Raw genomic sequence first — 26,800 nt, 5'->3', positions numbered from 1 at the left:
TTTGCTACAAGAAGTGAGTAAATGAGCCCCATCAGAGCAAGCTCTATTGCTCTCTCTTCTAGCATCATGCCAGAGCTCTTCAAGGCACAGTGCTGATGGAGTGCAGACCTACTTAACTCAGTGACAGGGACCTTTTCTCAGGTCATGGGCCAGTGGACCTCACCCCAGCCCCAGGCTCTGCCTGTAGCTCTTTACAAGCTCCAGCCCCTTCCCAGTGCCTAAGTTGGAGCAGCAGCACATGAGATGGGAAGAGAGAGGGCAGGAGAAAAAGCAGCCTCAGACTCTGTTCATGGGGAGCTGAACTAGCACGACACGCTGGTTCTGGTGCACAAGCTGTGTTGTTACCCCAGGTGCTCTGTGGGTGCCCACCGTAGTCCCTGAAACAGCCACCAGTGGCTCGTGTCAGTGCCGGTTGTGGCATAGGTTCCCATAGCACGGGCTGCCCAGACTGACCCCTGGGTTTAGAGAGAGGCTTTGCCCAAGCACAGGCTGGTACTGAAATAACTCAGTGGATTTTAACTCCTGCTCATTTTCCCCACCTGCCTGTGTGCAGACTCCATATTTGCAATGAAGCAGCTCTTGCTGATTTTTTTTGCTGTTTTAAGTTAAATCAAGGGAGATGTTTTTATTCTAAACCTGTGTTACAATACTAAAGGGTGGAAATAGAAAGTGCTATCATATGTTCAGTGCCCAGCCCTGACATCTCTCTGGTGATCAAACAGGCAAATCCTGGAGAGCAGTCTGCTCCCTGCTGTGCTCTTCCCATGCTCTTCCCTGCGTTTTGATGTCTGGTGTGTGAATTCCCCAGGCACCGGTTGGTAGTACAGGTATTAAAGAGGGTGCAAGGGCAGCTGCCTGAGCTCTGCCCGCCGTTACTCTTTCCAATGTTTGCTCATGTACAACTCTGTTTCCTACTGACAGGCAAACCTCTCTAGCACCGTGAGCTCTCTGAACTGCAAGGCTCTGCTTGGTGCTTGGGGAACATAGGCCGCCTCTTAGCTGAAAACAAAAAAAAGGGATGTGCTCTTAACTGTATTTGCCTGATCCAAATTAAATAGCAATAAAGACAAGGCAGCTTAGGCTAGCGTTTTGAGTGGATCCTGGAGGAAGTCTGGCACTGACCCTAAGCCAGAAAGCAGGCTTAAACCCATGTCGTGATTTCTCCTTTGCTGTCTTCTTGGGAGTTGGAAAAGGGAACAATCCTGTCTTTTGTCAGTGTAGCCCTGCCCACCAAAATGAATCCCACATGTTTCTGAGCACCTGGAACCAGGCAAAACTCAGGGTAAGCTCAATAAGGCAGGGACCATCTCTCTATCTTGTACATCACTGCAATCAGAGTGCTGTTATGGGACAACAAAGAGAATTTGTTCTTTGTTCTGCAACACAGGAGAGCTCTGGTGCAGATGCTCAGGAAATAAGAGCTCAGGCAATATCCTCTGAAAATGTGGTAGGGAGTCAGACCTGAGTAGAGTGATTCTCAACTAATCTTATTTGGGAGAAACAGGAGGATAGATTAATTAATTTCATGATGTTTGTATTTTGTTTTCTAAAAAAAAAAAAAAAAAGAAAGCACTCATGCTGTCTCTGGGCAAATGTAAATGAATACTGAATGATACCAAGCAGCAGATACCATTCCCAGACAAATGAGATCAGTGTCTGTAGTGGAGATTACAGCGATGAATTGTCCACAGTACAGTAGACGTACAGTCCGGTAGCATTGGAGGACATACCTGTGGGAGCATGGGATTTCCCTGGGGTGGTGGTGTGTGAGGGGAGAACGCAGGGACCAGGACTGGTATGGGGGACCCATCTTATTGTTTTTTCACTAGTCACCAAAGGAACAGAGACCGTGCTTGTGCCCTGCCTGTTCATAGTACTTGCCTGGTAGCTCTTTGTTTTGATCTTTGTGTGATGGTTTATTCAGAAAAACACCAGGCTCAAGTCAGGATTTCCTTCCTGGAGGAGTGGGGAGGGTTCTCTGTTGCTCACAGGTGGGCACAGGAGGGTGAGACATCCTGGGCTGGGAAGAGCCGGTATGTCCTGGGCAGCTTGTGGGAGGAGAGGGAACAACCTCAGGCCGTGTGGGTAGGCTAGAAGGAGATCCCAGGCAGGAAGCACCCCAGAGACTGTGGTGGGCGACTCACAAGGAGGTGGGGAGCAGTGTGGGAATCCCCAGTTGCTCTGGGGGAGGGCAGAGCAAAGCATGCAAAGAAGATCTAGAGTGTCGTTTCACACCCCCTCTCCATTTATTTTCTCTAATCCTAAATCTTCATGTGCTACTGGTTTCCAATGCTGTTACAAGCCAGACCCCCTCTCCCAGGGCAAACACAGTCAATAGCGGTGTTTGCTTCACTCGCCTGTTGAACAGCATCACGGCTGCCCCTTCTGACTCTGGCTATCATCACCCAGGCAGTGCAGAGGGAGGAAAGATAGTGCAGCAAAAGGGGTTTGTAGCTGACAGTGGAGGTGCCCATAGGAGAGCTATGAAGGAAAGGAGGGTTTTTTCATTCTTTGTTTCAATTTCACACCTGAACTCCAAGAGTTGGGCTTGCAGGACTAACGACAGCCTGCCTGTGTGTGGTGGGGGACAGGGAGGGGAAAAAAGGTGTTCCAGAGATAGTCTCAGGCTCTTAAAGCTCTCAGAAGCATTCTTGGCGTTCAGAGCATGCAGGTACTGCCAAAGGGTGGCTGCAGCTTGGGGGGCTTCTAGTGTGTGTTTGGGATGGTCAGGAGGTCCTGTGTGACAGCAGAACCCCAGTGTACCAGGACACACTCCTGCCAAGGGGACCCCATATGTGCTTGTCTGGGTGGGACATCTCAGAGCATGCAGCAGCTGGGGCCAGAGGGTAGAGGGAGATGCGGACGTTCATGGGCTTATGCAGCATGAGGGTGAATACAGAGCAAAAAGACCACTGGCCACAGATGCAGGCTTTAGCACGTACTTCCTAAAAAAAATACTTGCTAACCCAGCAGCCACAGGGGTGTCTGCGTGTGTTGTAACCCCGTAGGAATTTACATTGCAAGTTTATGTAATGTTATAGTGGATACAGTAGCAAGTGCTATAAAGCACATGCACACCTGCAGCAGTGGGGATGTCTGGGTGAACACTGATGGATTTACCTTCTGTCCACTCTTTGATTGAAAATGTTGTGAAAACTGGCACATGCTGGGCAGAGGTGCCAGCCAAGCTGCAGCCTGCAGCAGACCTCTCCCTCCCCTCCAGTGCTACTGCTGGGTTGCAGAGCCAGGTCCCTGTGACTGTGACCCTTCTGTCCCTCTCATGCCCCACCATGGCTCTTCTGGCATCTTTTCATAGAATCACAGAAGGGTTTGGGTTGGAGGGACCTTCAAAGATCATCAACTCAAACCCGTCTGCCATGGGCAGGGACGTACTTCACTAGATGAGGTTGCTCAAAGCCCCATCCAACCTGACCTTGAATAGTTCCAGGGATGGGGCATCCACAGCTTCTCTAGGCAACCTGTTCCAGTGTCTCACCACCCTCATTGTAAAACATTTCTTCCTTATGTCCAACCCAAACCCTACCCTCTTTCAGTTTAAATCTGTTGCCCCTTGTCTTGTCACACCAGGCCCTAGTAGAAAGTCTAGTAGAAAGTAGAAAGAGCCTGGTAGAAAAGCCTTCTCTTGTCCAGGCTGAACAACCCCAACTCTCTCAGCCTCTCTCCATAGCAGAGCTGTTCCAGCCCTCTGACCATTTCTGTGGCCTCCTCTGGACCCGCTCTCACAGGTCCATGTCTGTCATGTGCTGGGGACCGCAGAGCTGAATGCAGTGCTCCAGGGGGGGTCTCAGGAGAGTGGAGCGGAGGGGGAGAATCCCCTCCCTCGACCTGCTGGCCATGCTGCTGGTGATGCAGCCCAGGATATGGTTGGCTTTCCGGGCTGCGAGCGCACATTGCCAGCTCATGTCCCATTTGCCACCCACCAGTACCCCCAGTCCTTCTCCGCAGTGCTGCTCTCAACCCATTCATCCCCCAGTCTGTACTGATATTGGTGATTGCCCCAACCCAGGTACAGGACCTTGCACTTGTCCTTGTTGAACTTCATGAGGTTCACATGGGCCCACTCCTCCAGCCTGTCAAGGTCCCTGGTGTTTCCTACCACAATATCTGCTCTTGCTGCCCTCCTGTGCACCATGCAGCAAGGTGCCTATGCTCCTCTTCTCCATTCCCCACCGCATCTCCAGCCTCCTGCTTTCTCTGAACCCCTCCCCAGCGTCACTGTCATCCCACACAGCATCCCAGGCTGTGCCCAGCTCCGAACCAGCAGCAGAACAAGCAGCTTTTGCAATTTCTAGCCACCCATGTGACGACAGGCAGTGACAGGCAAGATAGTGGGCCAAGCATGGCTGGTAACTGAGCCTTTCCCTAGTAGGAGACACCAATGAGGGTCTTTCTCTGTTGATTTTCATGCAAAAGGTAGAAGAGTAGCATATCAGAAACTTCCACCTGGCCATCGGATCTGGTTGAAACCACTCAGCGGCTTCCAAAAGCCAGGGGTAATTGAACGAGTGGATGGGAAGCATGGGGGAAAGAGGGTGAAAAAGGGAAAAGGAGACAGTCATCAGGACAGGTGTTGCCTGGAGAACATGCAGCTAGTGGGACATGCACTGCAGCTGGTGTCACCAAGGTTCCTGGGGAAGGCCAGGAGCCCTGGGAGCAACTGCTGGCACTTCTGGGCTGCGCAGGCTTCCCATCCTCAGCTCCTGATTGACAGGGGTGAGAGGAGCTGCAGAAATAACTGCCACCCTGGGAAGTTTAGGAAATAATTGTAATTCTCGGGTGTCCATCCCAAATGCACTCAAGGGTAGAAGCCAGCAGTGGTATTCGCTTTGCCAGGTGAGGCTCCACATGTTTTGCAGGTGAATCAAAAGAGGTGCAACAGTCTTTGGGCTAAAATTACTGCTGCTTCTGGCTGGTTTGCATTTATCTGCCTATTCAGATGCTTGAGTATCAAGTGATTCCTCCGCAGCTCCTGCAGCATGTGGAGTGTGGAGCTGCTCTCAGCTGCCACCCCGGGGCCTCAGGAGGGTGTGAGTGGAGCCCAGCAGCCTGAAAAATCACAGCACCTCTGGAAATCCCTTTGGGGTCATTGCTTTGCAGAAACAGCTGAAATCTAAGTGACACAGCGCTCGCCTAAGATTGAGAGCCGCTGCACTTTAGTGTCGGCTACGGACCCCTGAGTGAAGGAGGAGTTCTGCTAGTAAAGGGGCTCTGCTCTGAAGGGAGGGTTTTCCCCCTGCCAAAGTCTCTAGGGCTGCAGAGCTCAAATCACCAGCTTGTGCCAGGTCCTGGGGAGCCTGGGAGAGAAGTTGCCTTTTTGGGGAATATTTGAGGTGGTTGTTCATGCCCAGTGATGCAGCCCACTCCAGCCCTCAGCCTGTTTGTATGTCTTTTGCTCAGCAAACACCTTGGAGGAAACCATGGAAGCCTAGCAAGGGCCAGATGGTTGCATCTGCCACATTTGGGGTTTCCCTTGTAGGTCTTGAAACAGGAAAGGTTGAATACCACTCAGAAACTCATGGCTTTAGGTGGGACTGTGGTTTCCTATCAAATGCTGCAGAGAAAATCCTGCTTTAGAGGATTATGAAGCTGCTCAGAGCCTGGCTTTGCTCTGAGCATAGGCTGCAGCCCCATGGTGCAGTTTTGGAGTGGATTTGGGGCGTTGGGATAGGCAGGAGCTGTTTTGACTCTGGGAGCAGGAGTTGTCCCTGGATAACTGCTCTCTTTTCCCCCCTTCCTGTGGAGCTGAGCCAATCCTGGGACTGGAAGCTGAAGGTTTTGTAGCTATGTGTCCTGGTCCCACATCACTTCCTCTTCCATATCCAAGAAACAACAGAGCTGGTCCCCCGTGCTGTGCACGATGCCAGTGAGCACTCCTGCTTGCAGGGTTCACCCTTTTGCCTATTAACAGCCCAAATATCAGCAGATTCAGTATGTGGGCTTCTTTCTGGATCATGTAGCCCTCTTCAGCTGAATGTTTCCTTCCCTTATTGACCATCCAGGGCCAATAATCCCTTCATCTGCATTTGTCATGGCCCTTGAAGTCTGAGCCACTTGGATCCTGCCAGGCGTGTCAAAAGCTGGGGAGCCTTTTATAGAGAAAAGGAAATATCCTAGCGATGGGATGTGTTTCTCATTCTGGAAAGCCCCCAGAATATCAGGAGTTTCATCATCACAGCATTATGTATAGAAATGTTATTTTAGGTAATTTAGCAGGTGCTATGTGTATTAGTTTAATTTTTCTGTCTCCATCTGCTTCCTGCACAGCAGAGCACGTGCCATGGCCAGCTGCAGAGGTGGAGGGATCCGACACATAGGCACAATAACCTTTCCAAAGAATTTATCAAAATATCCTTCCCAGCGTGTTTGGGGCATGGATGGCAGCAGGATGGGCTGTGTGAAATAATACTGGTCTCAGCTCCAGCTCATCCAGGAGGGCTGGAAGAGTCCCTGGGAGAGGGGACTGCCGCTGGTCCCCATTTTAGAGACATCATGGCCTTTTGTTCTGCCTCCGCCTGGCAGAGCGGCATTCCAGCAGCTCTGCTGGCTGGAAGTAACGACTTGCCGGTGCTTTGGGAGGCTGCAAACCTTCCCCCTGCTTGCATGCTAACATTTTTCAATCCCATCTTTGCAAAGTCATGATCTTAAAGCTGGGTCTCATCCAGGTCCTCTCCAGCCTTTGTGATTGCATTACAGAAGCAGCAGGGAATGTGCGTAGCTAGGGGAGCATGGGGGAAGGGCATCCTCTCTTAAGGAAGGGAGAAGGGCAGGAAATTGTGGCAATTTTGGAGTTGGTTCTGTTTTTTCAGAGGCTGGGGGAGGCAGGAGAGTGGTGGGCTGTGGGCTGGGGCTGTGGGAGGCGTGGGTGGTGGGACAGAGGGATGCTGGCCCTGGGGCTGCATCCCCAGCTCTGGGGCTGTGTCTCCAGCACACCTTTGAGCACGGTGGAGGCTCAGCACCGGCAGGGACGGATCCGTTCCCTCTTGCTCGTCACTTTACCAGCCTGGAAACACACAGGCTGAGATGTTACTTCTGCTGCTGCCTCCGGCTGGAGCTGTATGTGGGAGGCAGCGGGGGGGTGGTGGTAGTGGGGAAGGCTTGGAGGAAGCTGGGAGAGAGGAAACAGCAGTGCAGGGGTGTTTAGGCAGGGGAGGCAGCCTGGGGGGAGCAGGGGCTGCCTGGGAATGGGGCTGAAGGAATAAGCTTGAAGATACTACCTGGCCCTGGGAGCTGGGTGGGGAGGGGAGGGCAGAGTGCTGCCCCAGACAGGCTGCTGGGGGAGGTGATGGGAGGGTGGGACCAGCAGCCAGATCTGGGGAGCAAACAAGAGTGAAAGGGGGACAGGCTGGAAGGAGAAACAAACCCCAGCCATGTCCTCCTCTCTGGAGTGGGGAAGCCTGGGAGCAGCCGGGCCTGCAGGGTGGGAGTGGTGCTGGCTGGGGGGCCGCTGCCATAGGAGCCAGAAAGCCCCAAATGAGAGAGGAGGGAGGATGCTGAGGGTGTCCTGGGAAAATCCCCAGGTAAAGCACTGCCTGCATCCCTGCCAGGCAGTCCCGGGGTGCCGGGGTCTTGTCCATGGGATGCTGGGCTGTCTTCTCCAGCCCCTGGGGCTCTGACAGCACTGCTCGGGCATGAATAAACTTCTTCAGTTTGTTGTGGCACTGCTATGGCTCATGTTTCCAGCTGCAGAATAAGGAAAACAATTTTTCAGGAATCTGCTGGGCAGCTGCACAAATAAATGTTTGCAAGGCCTTTGGCTGCCATAGTGATGAGCTCCATAGCAACCCCTCAAGGAAATGAATAATTCTGTGCTTGAAGTGGAAGTTAAAAAGGGAGCCGTGGCTGGGGGTGCCACAAAATAGCCAGTCAGCAAAGCACCTAGGTCCACCCTGGGCTGCTCGGGCGGATGCTTGCAGAAGCCCTTGGTAATGGGGCAGCCTTGTGATGCAGCATGCAGTGGGGGTGTGTCAAGGCTGCAGGGCAAGCCTTTCGTTTCAGCATTCCCCAATTTCCATGTAGCCAGGTTTAATGAAGGTGTTCGCAGGTCGTGCACCAGCTGTACCTGCCTCTGCTGGCACAGGCCCTGTCCTGTGCTCTGTGTCCACCATGCCCTGAGCCCCCTAAGATGCTGCATCCCTCGGTTTGTCTCAAACGTGGGTTTGCTTCTTTCCCTCCAGTCCTAGCTGTGCTGGAAACGTTCCCAAAAATGAAAGCCAGCTCTTTTCTGAGCTTTGAAATGCGGAGTAGAATTGAACAGAGAAAAAAAAAATCTATCCTATGGGGGATGTTTTTTTGGAAAAAACCCTATTGAGTCAATGGCATTTGTATTAAAAACAGTGAGTCCTTGGAGTAATTTCCATAGGAACTAGCCCTCCTGTTCCGGGCAGCCTCCCCACAGCAGTGCCCAAGGCTGTGGCCAAGTGGGGAGCAGTGCTACAAGGCGGGGGTCCAAGGTCTGCCTGCCCCACGCAGAGGGAGCAGGGCAGGGCAGGCTGCTCGCTGTTGAATCAGTGATTCACAGTTCTGATTCACAACTCTACCCTATAGCCGTGGAGGACGGCCAGATCTGGTCATCAGCTGTGTGCCTTTTCCCAATGCAAGAAGTTATTTTTGACTGTTTTTAGATTACAGCACTTGTTTTTTTCTGTGCCTCTGAATTCTGGATGATTGCACGGCAAGTAATTGAGGCACTTGAATTTCCTGCTTAGAGAAGTGAGCTCAATACCATTTTTTTGCAATTCTAAAATCGCATTTCTAAAATAGCTTTTCTGTGTGTCATCATGGGGAGCAGGCACACAGCTTTGGGGCTGTTTGTCCAAAATTTGGGAACACTGGGTGCAGTAGATATGCAGGAAAGGACCTGGGGGCCACCAAGTTGAACACGAGTCACCAGTGTACCCTTGCTGTGATGGAGACCCACTGTATACTGGGTTTTACTGGTAACATTGTAGTCAGCAGGAGAAGAGAAGAGATGGTTAACCTCAATTTGGCACTTATGGGACCACACCTCTAGCACAGTGCCCTTTTTTTGGGCTCCCCCCTGCAACGAAGACATGGCCATTTGGGAGCCACCAAAATGATCAGAGGTCTGGAGCCCCTGGCAGGGGATGAGAGGCTGAGAGAGCTCCTTCAGCTTGGAGGTCTGAGAACTAGGAGAAGGGTCTCATTGCTGTCTTCAGAGGTGCACAGTGAAAGGACAGGGTCAATGGGCACATGTTGCAACAAGACAAATTTGGAGTAGATGTTAGGAAATGTTTTTCACCCAAGGGTGGTCAAGCATGGGAACCAGAGGCCAGAGAGTTGGAGGAATCTTGTACTCAAAATGTGGCTGCTCAGAGCCCTGAGCATCTAATATAAAGTTGGATCCAGCTGAAAGCTTGGCCCTGTTTTGAGTGGGGTGTTGGACCAGAGACCTTCCCACCTTCGTTAGGCTGGGCGGTTCATGTCCCTCTCCATCTGAATTGGTCTGTGATTTTGTGATCCCACAGGGCATTAAGGGGGTGTAGGGCTTTGGGTCTCCCCCTGACACTGAGGTATACCCATAACGCAGGGGCCAGTGAAATCCAACTCATGAGTTCACATATGTTCACTCCCTCTCTAAGACCAGAAGAAAGGAAAAGGGTCTGAAATACTGCCCGTCTCCCCATCCTCTAGGGTGGAACCTCTCTCTGCTCACTGGTGATGCAGAGTCACCCTTCCCTGGGGGTACACACCTCTAAAACACGAGGTCAAAACAACCTGAACAAGATCCACGTGTTTCTTGGTACAGCCACTCCTCTTGTGCTGTGCACCAGAGGGGTTAGACTGTGTCTCTCAACCCCCTCCCAGGCTGCAGGGACTAACCATGGCCCTTCTTCCCCCTGTTTCCAACCCAGCCCTGAGCAAGTCTGGTGCTCAGTGGTGGCTGGCTCTCCTGTCTGTGCCTGCATGCAACCATGGGGCCAAGGGTCATTGGGGTGGAGAGTGAGGACCACCTGGCTAGGGAGCTCAGTGAGGCTGGGGGTCCTGGTGCTACCTCCCAGGTGAATGCCCTGACCACCGGTGAGCCTTTCCTTCCATGCATTCCTGCTGTCCTAGGGCATGGACACATGGCTTTGACAGGAGGAACTTCTGTCCACTGCAGCCTGTTGCCCAAAGGAGAGGTAGGAGGGGAGGAAAGAGTCTTTCAGGAGGTGGAAAATGTGATGCCGGCACTGCCGGATCAAAGAGGGAGTTGAATCTGGGCCTCCGATTTCAAAACAGAGTTCAAACCACTGGTATATTACAATTTAAAAAAAAAAAAAAAAAAAAAGGATTTGACACTTCTTTGTGTTTTCCCTTTCCCTGTCTCTGGATCCCATCAGTGTGCTGGGGCAGCCCCCAGAGCGAGGAGCAGTGGCTGGGAGACAATGGGGTGTTTCTGGGCAGCTTTCCTGCAGCCCTGAAAAGCCTGGGAACCTCAGCTGCCAGCTGGTGGGGCAGGAACTGCTGGGGTTAACTGGTGGCTGAATGGGTTGTGGTTTGCAATGGGGTTTAGATTCCTAAGTCCTTTATTGGATCTAGCTTGGGGCTCTATTCCCAGCCCTGCTTGTGACATTAACAGGTCACTGTAGCCCCAGGGCTGTCCACGCCTTGTCCTCACTGCCTGGACTGCCTGCATGCTGCTCGCTGGCACAACACCGAGTGCAGGGCAGCAGTACCCATGTCCGAGGAGTCTCAGCACAACCATCATGCGAGCCCTGAAATCAATTTGTGAGGCGGGCAAGCCTTGCTTCTGACCTTCTTGAAACTGTGCCACAACACGCATCACGGAGGAGCGATATAAGTAGTTTTTGGGATGCCCTGGGTTGCAGCAGACAGCAGGTATTTCAGAAGCAGTGCTGTTGGCAGTGTCGTGCTGGGGCAGCCTTTGCTACATTAGTGATTGTTTGCATCCTCTACAGATAAACCAGTGTGAGAGCGGTGCCAAGCGCCTGGCTGGGGATGGATCAGGCAGGCAGTACAGAAGGGGAAGGGAAGGATGATCATGTGGTCCTGGCACAGGTCCTGTGTGTCTTTGGGCAAGTTGCTTAAGACCAGATTTTCAGCAGAGTACCTGGGAGTGTCCATACATGCGTCCTTACACTCAGATCTTGTGTTTCAAAGGGAATTTGCCCATATATACCCCTCACTGGGTCCATACCAAGCTGTGTGACTGAGCAGAGCCGTGTGGAGCCTGGTAAGAGCTCACGGGCACTCTTACCCATCCCGTGCATCTGCAGTTTTTCTTCCTGTGTGCAGGATATTTGTACAGGGAGGACAGAGAAAGCTCTTGTGCATTCAGGGCTTCCCTTCTTGCAGAGCTTTGATGCAGCTGGGGTAGTGACCTAGACCTCAGGAGCTGCCCACGTTACGCAGCCCAGAGCTGCCCAGGGTCACTGCGGCAGATACAACCTTCAAGGGGCCTGTGGATCCGTCCTGTTTCCAAAATGGCCATATTGAGCCTGTCCTGTGTGTGAGGGCTGCAGTGGGTGCAACCATCTGGGGCACTCAGGCAGCAGGGTGCTCAGCGCGGTGGTGAAGAGCCCATCTGCCGTCCAGCACACGGGGTTGAGTTGGCACTGGCAGTGCCTGTGCTGGCATTTCCAGTGCTCAGGGTGCTGAATGCTCAAGCATGGAGCTGCCATCAGGATACCCCAGAGCTGGGGGAGATCTCGGCTCCTTGAGCGTGTCTGAGCAGGGCTTTGGGTCTGGCAGCTCCTGGGTGCAAGGGCTGGGACCACAGCGGTGGAGGAGGAGGCCACCTCTGTGCCTTGCAGCCTGGTGGTTTGAATGCTTGGTTTGAATGGTGGTTTGAACCCTGAGAAATGGGTTCAGCTCTCTCCAAGGGGAAGGGCTTTTGAATCCCCCATCTCGCTTCTGGAGAGCTCCCAGCTGCAAGAGCAGGGCAGCCCTCGCCCCTGGCAAGCCAGCACACAGCCAAGGGGCAGAGCCTGGCATCCCAGTGGGTGGCAAGAGCTGCGGGTGGTCAGAGCAGTCAGCTGGGAGAGGGGAGACTGGTAGTCTGAGTCATGTGGTCACTAAGGGTCAGAGCAGAGGAGGGCCCAGGAAGCTGGTAAGATGTTCAGGTCTCTCTGCTGGAAGCAGAGAAGCTCTGGAGGGGCTCTGGGAGCACAGCCCTGACCTCTCCAGAGGGGAAGTGTCACCGCTAGTGAGCAGTGGCCAAGCACAGCTGGCACCTGGCAAATGTGAATGCAGGTCTTGTTAGACTGCACACAGACTGCTGATAGTAACCTCGGTCACAAACCCTCCTTAATCAAAGCCTGGTAGCATCCCCAGAGGTTTCCCAGGTGGATCTGTGGTGCTCAGCCCTTCCATCACCCAGTCCTGGGGAACCAAGGTGGTTGCCCACCTCCCTTCTCCTCTCCCTATTGCTCCAGTCTCCCCAGGACTGTTTGCTGCCAGCTCTGCAGAGCTGGCCGGCTGCTCTTGACCTCCCTTCCGAGCAGGTTTTGTGGTGCCAGGCAGCTGGCTCCATGCTGGTCCCAAAGCCCACCACACCACGGGGCTTTCTCACCCTCTGTCTTACGAATGAAGCTGCAGAATGGAGTTGTAGCCTGAAATAGCTTGAAAGGTGCATTCACTCACATGGCCTGCAAAAGGAACAGAGGACCTGGTCATACAAAGATGCATGCACCTCTGGGACTTTAGGACCAGCATTTTCTGTGCTATTACATTATATTGGTGGGAAGGCATTAAATTATATTGGTGGAATTTTGAGGTGATGAAGGGCTGGCTGTCTCTGAAGTCAGCAGGAGTTAGGTAGGTGTTGCTGGAAGCACCACTGAGCCCTGAAGTGCTTTTGGTATATTCTTCAAAAGCCTGGAGAGGGATGGAGACCTCTGAAAGTGTCTTGAATCTTGAGTGTTATTTAATAGAAAGATTTAAAGCCTGCAAACTCCTCCTTGCCAGCGAACAAGCCTGCAGCCTTGGTTTCTCATGCTCTCTGACAAGCCCACTCCTCCTGATCAAGCTGCACTAACTTGCTGGTTTTTTTCTTTTCCTGTAGCTCCCAGAATGGAGAGGAAGGTGGAGCCTGGCCGAACAACCAGTTTGACACAGAGATGCTCCAAGCCATGATCCTGGCTTCAGCAAATGGTTGGTCTCCATCGCGTGTGGGAAAACCATGGCACTTGGTCTTGCGCGGACACCTCAGATGCATGCCATTAGATAAGATGCTGGTGGGACTTACATATCTGGGTTAACTGGGGGTGGCTTCAAAAGTCCTTCTTCGACAGTAGCTGGTGGAAAAGCACTGCTGTCTGTGTTACCCTGCAGAGGAGAGGGGTTGGGAAGGATTCAGGCAGACAAGATGCCAGGTAGCCATCAGATCAGGCATGCTGGTGGAAAAGCACTGCTGTCTGTGTTACCCTGCAGAGGAGAGGGGTTGGGAAGGATTCAGGCAGACGAGATGCCAGGTAGCCATCAGATCAGGCATGCTGTAGACAGGGTTACCTCTTCCACCCAAACTATATTATCTGTGTACTTGACAGAACATTATGTGGCTCATGACACAGTTGTGTTACATGAGAGAGCTGGTCCTGAGATGATGTTTTATAAACTACTTGGTTCCAGCAGGTCACAGTAAATTAAACCTCTGCTGTATTGCAACTTGCTGTAAAGCGAGGAGGTAGGAAGCCTGGAAGATTTTCTTGTGAATAGAGACTGGGCCAGGAATACAGTAAATGCCTGACTCAGTATCCCCAACAAGCCTCATGTCCAGAGACATCAGCCTGTGTTCCTGGTCACACCAGGTCCCTCTGCCAAGCTGTGGGCTCGCAAAGGTTTGCCCCACTGGCTGCTGCTGGCTCTTTGCAGTTGTAGTTGCAGGGGTTTGATTTGGGGTCTTTTTGGGTTGGTTTGTTCTGGTTTATGGCTGTACCATGTAGAAGCGGTGGGCAGGGAGGGGTGTTCCCATGCACCCACAGTGTCCATGGCTTTATATAAAACAAATGCAATTATCACTCTGCGCAGCGCTCTGTATAAAGAGGCTGGTTTTCATACAGCCTTTATTTATAAATACCTCCTAGTCTTTTCCCCCTTGATTTAAAAATAGAAGCAACAGCACACACATAAAACCCTGTGCAAAATGCTTAGGATGTTTCCTTTGAGCTGTTGAGAGAGAAGGAATCTGGGGGAGGAGGGATGGCTTTGGCGTTGCTTTCTTGGAAAGCTGCTGCAGCTGAACTTTGACATTCTGCAGACACCAGGCAGCCTGGAGACACAGCTGCCGTGGCCAGGGAAGGGGACGAAGGTCTTGGGCAAGGGAGTTGTTTACACCCAAGGGAAAGAAACAATGTGAAAATGTGTGTCTGCTCTGAAAAACGACCATGGAAAAATAGCCTCCGGGGTTGCATGTGGTTATCATCACCTGGTGCCTCCAAATCCAGTTTCCTTGCTCGCAAATAAAGCTGTTTTTCTGACTGCCACGCCAGCAGTCCCCCAGATCAGAGAGCTGAGCGGGTCCCTTCCAGGTTAAGCACCGACTTCCATGTAGCCCCGGGCCCTGTTGCAGCAAATCTCTCCAGTCCACAAGTCTCAAACAGTCCTAACCTCTCCCACCACTTCCGTCCACCCAGGGGGTTAATTTAAATCAGATCCATTCACTAGATAAGGGCTTCCCCTGCTGCAGCCCCAGGGAGAGGATGGCTCTGTGCACTCCATCCTTTTCTTGCCCATGCCGGTCCCTTGCTGCACTGGATGGATGGATGGATGAATGGATGGAGCCGGATGGGGACACAGCACAAGCTTTTTCCACCAGCACTGTGTTTTCACGTCTCTCCTGCTCTCTCTCTCGCCCCCTTTTCTGCTCTCACTCATTAAGCTAGTAGAGTTGATTGGAGCAGGCTTTGATTAAGGGCAGTGCTAATTGCCCATTAAGCTTTGTGCTGCCCATCCTTGGGTAATGTTTCCTGGATATTTAAATGATCCTTATCTCTTACTGTCACCTCCTGAGCTCGAGACACAGTGACACAGGTGATGGCACTGCTTGCCCTTTGTTCACCCGAGTGTGAGCTGCTCCTGCACAGAGTGGTTGATACTGACTTCCACTGCACCACGTTAAGCCCATGTTCAAGTACGCACTGAGCAGAGACCACCCAGTAGGCAGAAACTCCTCTGATGCTGCTCTGCTCCATGAGCTAGGGATGCCTCCCAGATGGGGCTGGTGATGCTCTGCCTGCATCCTTACCCTGTGCCAGGGGTTATCCTTTGCTTCAGCAAGAGGCAAAGCTGGCCCTGCCATGCCAAGCCTGCGTGTTCTAGTTGCTGTGAGGATTAAATTGCTTGCCTAATGGTTAAATCACCCTCCCAAGCCAGAGTGCCTGGGGAGCTGGTTTCACCCCAGGGCTGCAACCCTGCTGTAGGGCTTCTGTCTCCCTTCACAGGCTCCTTTTCTATGGATCTTCTTCCTTTGTAGCTGGGAACAACATGAAAAGCCAGTGTTTTGAGCCATCTGAAGGGGCAGAGGCAGCTGCTAAGACAGACCAAGGAGCAGATGCTCCAGGACACCAGATAATAAAGGGCAGACATGCCGTCCTTAAAATACCCTGGCTTTCAGTGAGAATTTATAGGGGTGCCATGAAATGGTGGGAGAGCAGATGGAAAGGCAGCCTAAGGAGGTCCTTCTCCCCAGCTCTGCTGCCCACAGGTAGGGGCAGATGTGCTATATTGGGTTCTCCTGAAAGCCCTACCAGCAGCTGCAGCAGCACGTGCTCTGGGGCTGCCTCAGGCTGGCCTCTCCTCCCCTCTGCTCATGAGGGCGATGGAGCCACTAGCTGGTTATTTTTGCCGAAGCCCAAATTCTTGTTTTCCTCCTCAGGACTGCTTGGGATGATGGCTGGCTGCTCGTAAAGGCTGAGAGTAACCTTTCCAGCAACAAGAGCTGAAGTGCCCTGCTTGGCAAGAGCAGCTCCGTGCCCATCTATAAACCTCTGTTGTTCCTGTTCTCTCTTCTTTTGAGCCTTAATGTCAATGTTACCTAGAAACAGCCCTTTGCTCTTACCCAAGACCAACTGGCAGGCTGGGAACTTCATGGGTGTCTTTTTCTCCCCTTTGAAGGCTATGCTGTGACTGCAAACTAGTTCATGGAGATGAGTTGTCCTGGATGGGGCTGGCAGCCCCCAGTCCCCTCACTGCTCAGAGTCCTGGTGCATCTGGGAGGGCCCAGGGGGGGACGCAGGGCAGCAGCACCCAGGGCAGAGGAGTAGGTGCCCAAGCCCCCAGCTGGGCTATCTCCAGCTGGGAGAACCCAGGAAAAAAAATCTCCCCACTGCCAGAGGCCATAGTCCACCTGCGAGCCAGTCCCTGGCTGCAGCCTGGCCTGACAGCACATCTCCAGCTGTCCCATCCCCGTTTGTAACACCCCAATGGCTGTGGGGTTGAGTTGGTTGTTAATGCTGTTGATGAGGTGAGCTGCTGATGAGGCAAGCGAGGATTAGTGATAAATATCACTAACTTTATATGCACATCTCCTCCAGCCCTCCTCCAGCCCAAGGTCTCAAAGCCGTGCCAGGTCTGGGACGCATTTAATGGGGACTGTAGAAGTCTGCTGGTGAATGCTTCCACAGTGGAAAGAAAAATGGCATTTCCCCACACTGGTTCGCTGTGTTTGTACACCATCCTGCATGTCTCCTGGCCTCGGTGCACAATATTCTGCTTGTTTTCAGACTCACTGTGTGTTTTCCTCTGCCTGCTCCAGCAGAGCAGCTGTAACTTTTCAAACTGCAGTTGCTTCATACTTCCAACCTCTGTGATGTGTACACAGCAATATTTCAGGGGGTTGTTGGGATGTGGCCCAGCTTTTTGTCTAGCTTTCTGACTGGCTTAGCCACCTCCATCTGCTCAGGGGAAAGCAAAGGCAACACGGAGGCGTGCACAGATCTGGTCTGGAGCGAGGAAAAACATGAGGGGCCCAGCCCACGTTCTCTGCTCATTGTTTTTCTTTATTCCAGCAGTCTCTCTACCTGTGAAAGGAGGGAGTAGCAGCACCAGTCTCTGCCTTGGGCCCTTCAGGAGCCCTTGCTGGTTTCTCCAACCTCCCAGGAGAGCATGTTGGTAGCCACATGCATGAAGCAGTCAAAAGGCTGAGATGGGATCCACAGTATCCAATGCAAAGACAGGGTTTTAGCAAATTATTTCTGAGCAGGGCTGTGCAAGGATCCCACCGTGGGCTGTGCATGGGCAGTCACACTGGAGCAGGGTTGTGCAGCAGCTCATGGCAACAGCACCGCTTGTGCTCTGCCGTCCCCCCCCATGCTCATTTCTCCCCCTGCCTCTGTGCATCCTCTTGTCTCCATCTGGTCTCTAGATTCCAGCAGTGCCCCAGCATCCCCGGAGGGATGGGGGGGCTGCGCCCCTCCTTGCCCTTGCGCTTGCTGTCTCGGTGCTGGGGCTTTGCAGAATGACAGGAATGAATTTGCCTTCCCCTCCCCCTGCTCCCAGATCTGGACCGTCAGACACGGCACTGATTTGCTTCATGCTCAGCTTCCTAGAGCCATTTTGCGGTACTGCAGGGGAGGGATTTTCTTCTCATCTCATGTGCTCTGCTCCCTGAATAAGCCTGGCTGAAGAAATAGTGGGGGCAGGGTTTTAAATGCAGCAGAAAAAAAAATAATATTGGATTTCTCTTAATGCATTACTAGTGGTTGTGGCTGCACAATATGTTTGTAATGGGCTGCTTTCAGAGGGGGGTGTGTGTATGTTTTTCTGTGGAGGCAGTAGCTGGGGAGGGGGGCAGAGCAGATAGCATCAGGCAGGCAGGGAGGGACAGGCAGGCCCATTGCTGCCAAGGGCAGAGCAGGAGAGGTTGCCCTACCCCGGCCAGCCTCCAGCCCCAAATTCCAAACCTCTGGCAACGATGTGAAATGGAAACAAGGGATTTTGGTGTTGGCTGCACCGTGCTCCCCAGTACGCACACGTTGCACCTGTCCTGTGGAGCAATAGTGCTGAAGGGTAATGAGGGGTGGGGAGGAAAGCTGGTGGGACCGAGGCCTGGGTTTGACACCCATTGAGAGCCTTTTGGCACTGCTGGGGCTTGGGGTGGGCTCTGGAAGGCACTAACAACCTGCCCTTCTCTTTACCCACCCCTCTCACATCCCCCACAGAAGCTGCTGATGGCAACTCAACCCTGGGCGGCGGGACGGGCACCATGGGGCTGAGCACCCGCTATGGCCCCCAGTTCACCCTGCAGCACGTTCCTGATTACCGGCAGAACGTCTACATCCCAGGCAGCACTGCCACCCTCACCAATGCTGCTGGCAAGCGTGACGCCAAGAGCGCCAGCTCCTCGGGAGGCAACAAGAAGAAATCCGGGAAGAAGGAGAAGAAGTAAAGAAGAAGGAGACCTTAGAGCTACAGGGCAGCCAGCTCCAGCACTCCCCCAAACCACAGCCCAGGCCGGAGGACGAATGTGAATTTTTTGTGATGCAAAAAGTAGTAAATGCTGCGAATGTATCTGATCATCATCAGAGCTAGGAGCAGGGTCTTGCTGCTGTTAGATCTCATGATGAAAACCAATCCGGAAGCTAAACCGAACACAAACAAGTGCCCTGTGAATACTTGCTAATGTATATGATCCCCCGGGTATTAGAATATGCAAGGGCGGAAGGTCTTCTGCCATGTCTTTGGATTTGATTTGCTCCCAGATAGTCCAAGAAAGGCACAAGGCTTGTGCTCAGCTTTGCCCAGTGTAAATAATTTTAATGTGGGTCATTTAATTTATAGACCTTCAATCATTTTTTGGAAAGGAAAAGAAAGTTCCTAGCTTAGAGCTCATGCTCCAGATCTTTGCTCTTAAACTTTCCATTAGTAAAATTCACCCCCAGTTAATAATAGCGATGGATTAGTTGCTGAGAAGTTGGTAGGGTGTGCTTCAGTTCCTGCTTACCTGTTACCCGGAAAAAAAAAAAAGTGAGTGTTTATATTGCATGAGTCAAAGGGAATATGGCAAAGCTGCATCCTAAACTTTTTTTTTTTTTTTTAAAGTGCAACCACCGATGGCCTGAAATATGAGGCAAAAAACCCCCTACTGATGTCTGAGAGGTAGGGAATTCAATGAGGAGCGTGCCAAGGTGTGCGGCAGCTGCCCCAGTGGTTCTAGGGGTCTCTGAAGAGCAGACACATCTCATCCCTTCTTTGCAGTAAATATTTATATGTACAGTCAATGTTCTTCTGGAATTAAAGCTAAGAGAGTCTCAGTCCCCTATGGCCAGGCTGCTTCAGGCAGACGTCTGGCCAAGTACCCTCCAAGGGGACTGGGGGACGATGCTTCATGTTTCTGCACCCTGCATCTGCGTGCACATCCTTCACCTCACACCTGCACTAGCACAGTTAGCTCCATGGATCCAGAGAAGTCCTTGCATGCCCACGCAGTATGGTGTGAAAGTGCTGGCAGCTGCCTGAGCCTCCGTGCTAGGGCTGCCTTGGGAGGTGGGTGGGGGGTGGGATTGGTCAAGTGGGATGGAGAGATTCATTGCTTCTTATTTGGGATGTAGACCCCAAATAAGGGGGTTATTTGGGGGTCTCACCCAAAGGGGTGAGATCCGCAGAGCTGCCAGCGCATGGCTTTGGTGGAAAGTTGGTGACCAAGTAAGTGACAGTTGGTTTGGTGGCGCTTGGGGACCAGACCCGGAGGAGGGACCTGAGAGCTGGGGGTAAGCATGGGGTGATGCTGCAAAGCCAGCGAGCTGGGGTGACAAGGGGATGGTCGCATGGGACCACGCTGGGCTAGCCTGGAGGAGGTGATGCTCCTGCTAGCTTTGGGCTTTCCACCATGGAGGGAATCAAAGGATGAGGAACAGAGTTTCTCCACTTGCCCATCACCCCTGCACCGGGCCAGCTTCCCATATCAAAGTAGCTCTGAGCCCCCTTGAGGAGGCAGAGCGGGACTTTGTGTAGCCAGAGGGAAGAGAGGGGCTGTGGGATGGCCAGGAAGGGGCCGCGCCAGGTTTCCCAGGGGGTGTGTGTTGTTTTTTCCCTTTTTAATCACTAACACGTAACTCACCCAAGCAGATCCAGCCCTCTCGGCCAGGCTCTGGCATGACAGCGGTCACCCCACCACTGCACCCTCCCCAAACCCAGGGCAGCAGGAGCATCTGCCGTGTTTCATCCAGATCTGGCCACCTCTGGTGCTGGCTGCACTGGGAGCGGTTCCCACCCTGTCCCCTGCAGCTGCCACTTGCCCCCCCTCTAGAAATGCTGTAGCTGAATTGTAGTCTTTATATTTCTTTTTAATCTGCAATCTGAAGTAGCGTAGTGAGTGTCGCGTATTTAGTGGTGTGTTATTTTTAGTCTCGGTAACTAACTTGTGAACACCAGTATTTTCAATTTTCTCTGTATCTTCTTTCCATGTGGTCTGTGCTCCAAGTGTATGTGAAATGAAACACATCCGCCCTTTCAATGTGTCTAATATTGAATTATACTTATATATTATATATATGCTTATATCCTTCTTATACCCATATAGACCAATGTTGATGTGCTACATGCAAGTTTTATACTCTAATATTTATATTGCTTTTTTTCTTTGGGGAAAAAAAATAATAAAATGGTTTCTTCTGAATAAATAGTATTTATTCCAATGGGAAGAGGGGGCCACAGATGAGGCCTGTCCCTCCCGATGCTGCTGCTGTGCCGATGCTGCCGGCGGAGGGCCCAGCCTGGCTCCAATGGTGGGGATGCTCTTGGGGCACCCCCCATCCTCAGGTCCCCCAGGTCTTTGGGCAGGGGTGGCACCAGTGTGCTCCTGGCTAGCATTTTTGGGGTAGAACCTGGCATACCCCACCGAGGAGACCATGGTGTCCACAGCTACAGCCCCTTCCCCAGCCCCAAGGGGATCCAGTTGCCCTTCCCTATCACTGGCAGGGAGCCGGTGACACTTCCCCAACCCTGGGGGGATCTGGTCACCCTTCCCCATCACTGGTAGGGGTCCACTCCCTTCTCCAATGCCAGGGTGATCTGCTTTTCATGGTGCCCGGGCTCCACCCTCTACGCGTGGGGGGTGGTGGTTAGGCACTGTGCCCGGGGCCCCCCGGCCAAGACGAGCCCCCCACCCTCTCCCTGCGGGAGAAACGTCCTGTGACTTGGGGTGTTGCAACCGTGGAGGAAAAAATAAGCTGCTGCTGCCCAGATGTTAGGGTGAAAGTGGAGGGGGTGGGGGAAGAGCAACCCTGGGAGACAGACAGGCAGACAGGCAGACAGGCAGACACACACCCCCCCCCCGTCAGGTCAGGTCCCGTCCCCCCCGCCCCATTAACAGAGTGCAGGAGGCTCCAGGAGTGCAGGGCACAGCCCCCCACCCCCGAATTCGCATCCTGTCCCTTCCCAGTGCCCCCGTCTGGGCTGCAGCTCCGTGGCCTCCACATCCCTGCCCCCCAGCACCCCTGGAGACTGCCCTCATGCAGAGATACCATCCCCTGAAACCCCCTTGCAGACTGACAGACACTCCCAAAATCCCCTGCGCCCCACAGAGACACCCCCCAAATTCTGCTGCACTCCCACAGAGACCCCCAGAAATCCCCATGCACCTCTCACAGCGACACCCCCATCAAATTCCCCTGCACCCCACAGAGCCAACCCTCCTCCCCTCCCTGTGCATATGGGGACAGCCCTGATCACAAACACATGCATGCACATGCATGCGCACACATATGCACAACCCCTTGCACCCATGTGGGAGGGGGTTCCAGCCAGAGCATCCTCCTTTGGGGCACGCAGTCCCAGACCACAGGGGAGGGCACTGGGGTCAGGGTGGTAACAGGGCAGGTACCTGGTGCAGTAGGGCCCCTGTCATGCCATGCCCTCTGCCCCCAGACCCGGGGCCACCGTCCCTCGCAAGGTGGAACACCTGGAGTGCATTAGGGGCAGCTTCAGGGGGACAACAATCACATTGACCCAGCGTTAATAGGGAGCAGGGCTGACCACGTCCAGGTGCCATCCGTGGGCTGTCCCCAGCACCCACCCCAGCCAGGGTGACATTGTCCCAGGGCACTGGGCATCACCGTCTCCTTTGCCAGTGATGCCACTGGGCACCTGGAGCTGGGTGATGGAAGGGGGGTGATGTGGGTAGTGCAGGTGGAGGAAGAGGGGACGGTCAGGCCTGTGGGTCCCTGGCTGAGTGATGGCCACTGCTGGTGAGGAGCAAAGAGGCTTTGCAGAGCTGCAGGCGTGGGTCTGGCTTCAGGAGCCCACAGCCTCCCCAGTGCCCTAAGCCCTGCGGTGTCCCTGTGTCCCCAGCTGCTGGTGTCAGTGTAAGGATGCGTGCAATGTGAGGGTGCTTATTTAGTTTCATTTTATTTCTCCTCTCTGTTGCACTAAAATCACTCAAGGGCACTGCGAAAACCAGGAAGGGAAAGGCACAGACACACAAACCTGCCAATTAGTGGTGATGAAGGGAAGCCAGTCAGCTGTGCTAATTAGCAAGGACAGGCAGGAGTGGGAACTTATTCATTGCAGCATGGTTAGCCAATGGAGGACTTCCTGAACTGAGGTGATAAGAAAAGGGAGGCCAACAGAAACAGAGCCAGAGTCACAGCCCTGACAAAAGGGATGCAAAGAGGGTGTCAAGGCCAAGCCCCCAGCAGCTGCTTGGGCTGAGTGGCTATTGGGGGATTAGAGGTATTGCTCCCTGGAAGGGTGACTTGACCTTGGAAAGGAGGGGACAATCCTGGATGTGGGATGGGAGCAAGTGAGCAGGTGGGGGGTGTCCTTCACCTCCAGCCATGGGGGAGACTGAGGGACTCTGTGGCTGGAGTGGGGCCATGGGTTACAGCCCATGTGCCTGGTGTCGACTGCTGGGGGGGGTGAGTGGTTTTATACCCCCTCCCCCCCCCAAACCAGGTATGCATGGGGAGTGTGTGTGTATTCATCAGCAAACTTTGAGGCAGCCCAGATGGCAAGCAGAGGGGGGCCTTGGGTCCCGGCTGGGGTATCAGGATGAGGGGCCATGCTGGGATGCTCTGAACATCTCTCAATAGCCAGAAGGAGCTCGTATCCTCCTCCACCCTGGTGCCCTCCTGCTGCTGCTTCATTCTGCTTCTTCTCCTCCTCCTCTATCTCCTTCTTTCCTCTCACACTGGGAGCAGCTCAGCACCTCTTCCCCCTCCTGCTGTCCTTTGTCACCCTCCCAGGCACATCCATGGCATGGGACCGGGGAGCCCTGGGCTTCTCTGCAGGCAGTTGAGCTGGAAGCCCTTGGTGGTGCAGGAACAGGTCACACTGAGGCTGGAGCTCCTATCGTTGTTCCCCCAGGGATTGTTTCCAACTCACTGCCAGCTCCTGGTAGGGCTGGAGCCTGCAGATGCAGAGGGCAGTGACAGCCCCGTGTCACCAGCTTGTAGGGCCCTTGTTTGTAGCAGTCACTTTTTTCGGCCAGTTGACCTTGAAAATCAAACCAAAACAACAACAACAAAAAGGAAGTGAGCAAACACAGTTTTCCACTGGATTTGTGAGCTGAGCTGACCCATGGTTGCTCAGCCCTGGAGAGTGCTCAGTGGGGAGCTAGCATCCTGCCTGCTGACATGTTCCTTGGCATCAGGCTGTGGTCACAGGCTGAGTCCCATCAGGAAGCTCCTCCAGCCGTGACCTCACCCAGCAAAGAGTGGGGAGAAAAAATCACCAAAAAAGCTGAGTTTTCACGCAGCTCCCTCTCGCCTGCTCCTTCAGGGTCCCTGAAGGCAGTCGGGAGGTCGCCCTGGGTCTGACACAGGCACTGGCAGCTGCAGGGTTAAGTGGGTCTTCGTGCATTCCTGTGCCAAGAGCCTTCGGCTGGATTTTGAGCCTGCTCTGAGCAGAGATGCAGGGAGGGCAGCCAATGCCATCAAAAAGCACTTAGAAATCTTGGTGCTTGGAATAGAAAGGGCCTAAAAGGGACTTACTGGGGCAGCGGGTGCAAATGGGCTAGGCGAGGAGAGCAGGTGTCCGTAGCAGGGTGGTGCAGTGGGAAAGCCCTTCCCACAGCCTGTGCCACCCGGCTGCCCACCAGCCCCTCACCATAACTTCCTCTGGGATTTAATCTCCCCCTGACATAGCTGGCCCCTCTCACAGCCTCACATTCCCAGGTGGGAACGAGAGGTGTTTCACCATCCTCTGCATCTCTTCCTGCTCCATAAATCCACTTCCCGACGCTTTGATTTATTTTATTATTGTTTTTAACAGCTTAAGTCCAGCGTGTGGAGATGGAATAAAATTTGCCTTTTGCTGGCTGAAACCTTGTGGCTGCGGTGGAGGAGAGGGTGGAGGGAGGGAACTGCCTGCCCTTCGCCGGCCCTGCCGGGGCTGCCAAGAGCTCATCCATCATGCAGAGGGGCAGGGCCAGCTCTCAGACACTCTTCAGGCTGCAGGAGACCAGGCAAAATAGGATGTAGTGGGATTTCGCCCTTTTGCAGCCTATGTGACCTCGTGGTGGCCTCTGCCATGCAGTGGTGTGAGTTGCTTGGAGCCCACTCTGTCTGTCTGTCCATCCTCCCCTGCGGGACAGAGGCAGCAGAGCCCTTGCCCCGGCCATGCTGGTGGCCGGGCGCTGTGAGGAGCCGATAGCAGCTGCAGCCAAGACCTGAAGTTGTGGAGCTGGGGAGAGGGGAGGGCATGGAGGGGCAGGCAGGGGAAGGAGAGGGATGCCAGGCAGGATGAAGGCAAACGGGGCAGAGCAGGGAGATGCTGTGGGCAGTGCTGTTGGGCCATGGTGCACACTGCTGTCCCCCTGGGAGCCTGCACACTCCTCTGGAACTTGCTGAGGCCCCTGTGATGCTATGGGTGGGACCTGCGAGGGTCACTGTCACTGAGCTCCTGGTGGAGGAGCCAGCCCATGCACTTGGCCCCTAGGTCTGATGCTGCCTCTGTAGTCAGAATACTCCTCCACCTGCCCTGGAGCCTAGTGCTAGCCCACCCAAACCCACCCCAGGGAGTCCCTGGGGGCACACAGCCAGGCAGGGCTAATCCCCTCATGGATGCACCCAGCCCCCATTGGCCCCCAGGGAGTCTGGGCAGGGGCAGTGCTTTGGGAAACCCACAGCCAAAAAAAAAAAAAGTCAAGAAAAGCCACTCATTGCCAGAATGTCCCTCCAGCAGCACACACAGCAATAGGCAGGGGCTGCCTGTGCCCAGCACTGCCTATCCAACCCTTCTCCCTTTAGCACATGCCAAAAGTGGCTATGCCCAGCGTGGGGAGGGGGTTTTTGGCACCCTCTCCACTCGAATGAGCAGCGATGCTGAGTCAAACCACTTAGGGCTTTGTCAGGGCAGCTGGCAGCAGGAAGGGGACTGCAGACAGCCGTGCTGGGGCATATCCCCCTTTCAGGGGACAGGGACATGGGTGGCACCATGCTGGGGACATTCCACTGGCCAAAGTTTGGAAGCCACTGCCAGTTTTGGACCGGGGAGCAGAGACATGTCCCAGGGACCTCCCCTCCTCTCCTACAGGGCTCACAACACATGGGATTTTTGGGGGACCCCTCCTGGGTGAACCCCAAGCGACACAGCTCTGCTGGCATGGGGAAGGGAAAGCAATGGGTGAAGCTGTGCTGGAAGGAAAGGACCATGCTGCCCTGGCTCCAGAGGAGTTCAGGGAGCGGCACCTACTGCTTTTCCTGGTGGCAGCTGCACAACTGGTCCCCAGGGTATGGACAGGTGCCAGGGCTGTCAGGGTGGGGACCCTGCCATTACCCCCATCACCTCCAGACCAGGGCACAGCCAGGGGTCCCCATGAGCTGCAATGGGGCAACAGAGGGGTTTGGACTCCCTCCCCAGAGATGAATAGAGAAGGAGGGTCCTGGCACAGCTGAGGGAGACAGGATGGGCGCCAGGGAGGGAGAGCGGCCAGATGGGAGGATAGGAAGAGGAAGAGGCAGACAAAGCTGCTTTGTGCAGGCCAGCGTCCGGGGCGGGGGGGAAGGGGGAGAGGGAAGTGGGGCATGGGGAAGGGCCCCACCGGTGCCAGACAGAGGGGGCCGGGCTGGCTCACTCCAACTCCATGGTCCCCAGAGCGGGCTGCACGATATAGTCTGCTGGGGTGCAGGAAGAAAATATTTTTTGTACTGTTAATAAATAAAAAAGTACTTTTAAACATAGTGCTTATTTCTCTTTACCCCATCCTTTTTAAATTTCTATTTTAGTTTCTTCTTTACAATGTACATCTTAGCTCAGTAGTACGTGTAGGTAATTTATAAGTCAATAAATATATTGGGAGAGTGCAATAAAAAAATTTGGAGCCCACTGCTCTACATGATTCTGGCAGGTGCCTCACGTTGTTAGAAACTGGAAATCCCCCACCACCACTTCAGCACCCCGGGGTAACGTGGCACCTCTCCCTGCTGAAGCCCATGAGGTTTCTGCTGGCCCCTGCAGAGCTTTGGGGTGTCCTCATCCCCTAGCCAAGTATCAGTCCCATGTTCCTCTGAGGCTGCCCCTGCCTGGCTTTCTTCCATCCCCCTGGTCCCTCTGGTCAGGCCCAGCACCAGGTTTAGACGATTATTTTATCGTGGCTCTTTTTTTTCCCCATTTTCACAGGACAACGTGGCCACATTGAGCCATGAGGCACCCTGGGAGACCCTGCTCCCTGCCCCACCACCCCAATTCAGGGCCTCCTGCTCCCCAGTTAGCAACTTGTCATTGATGAGTTCATCAAAAGGCTGCTAAAAAAAAAAAGGAGATTTGTCACAAACTAGGGCAATAATCAGGTCTCTGTCCTCATTTTTAGATTACCCCTGCAGTCCGCAGCATCCATGCCGGCAGGACCAGCTCCCGAAAGCGCTGTGGAGCAAGCACTAGC

The 26,800-nt window shown here is 53.6% G+C and overlaps 1 protein-coding gene across 13 annotated transcripts in view; it reads left to right on the top strand.

Moving 5' to 3' along the window:
- LOC140656808 (protocadherin gamma-C5-like) overlaps positions 1–20,590 on the top strand; it is a 56,990-nt gene extending 36,400 nt beyond the window's left edge. For 7 of the 13 annotated variants that reach the window (XM_072872967.1, XM_072872961.1, XM_072872970.1 and 4 more), the window contains 2 exons: positions 13,046–13,134; positions 18,141–20,590. In XM_072872967.1, coding sequence (XP_072729068.1) covers positions 13,046–13,134; positions 18,141–18,367 — 316 coding nt within the window. In that variant the 3' untranslated portion in view covers positions 18,368–20,590. Of the gene's footprint in view, positions 1–13,045; positions 13,135–18,140 lie in introns of those variants that run through there. The other 6 variants (XM_072872964.1, XM_072872962.1, XM_072872973.1 and 3 more) reach the window with 4 other exon arrangements.
- Positions 20,591–26,800: the final 6,210 nt, after the last annotated feature.

The sequence above is a fragment of the Ciconia boyciana genome, chromosome 9, assembly GCF_034638445.1.
Source record: "Ciconia boyciana chromosome 9, ASM3463844v1, whole genome shotgun sequence".
NCBI lineage: Eukaryota > Metazoa > Chordata > Aves > Ciconiiformes > Ciconiidae > Ciconia > Ciconia boyciana.
Note: the sequence above shows the minus strand (reverse complement) of the source record. Positions and strands in the feature narration are given on the sequence as shown.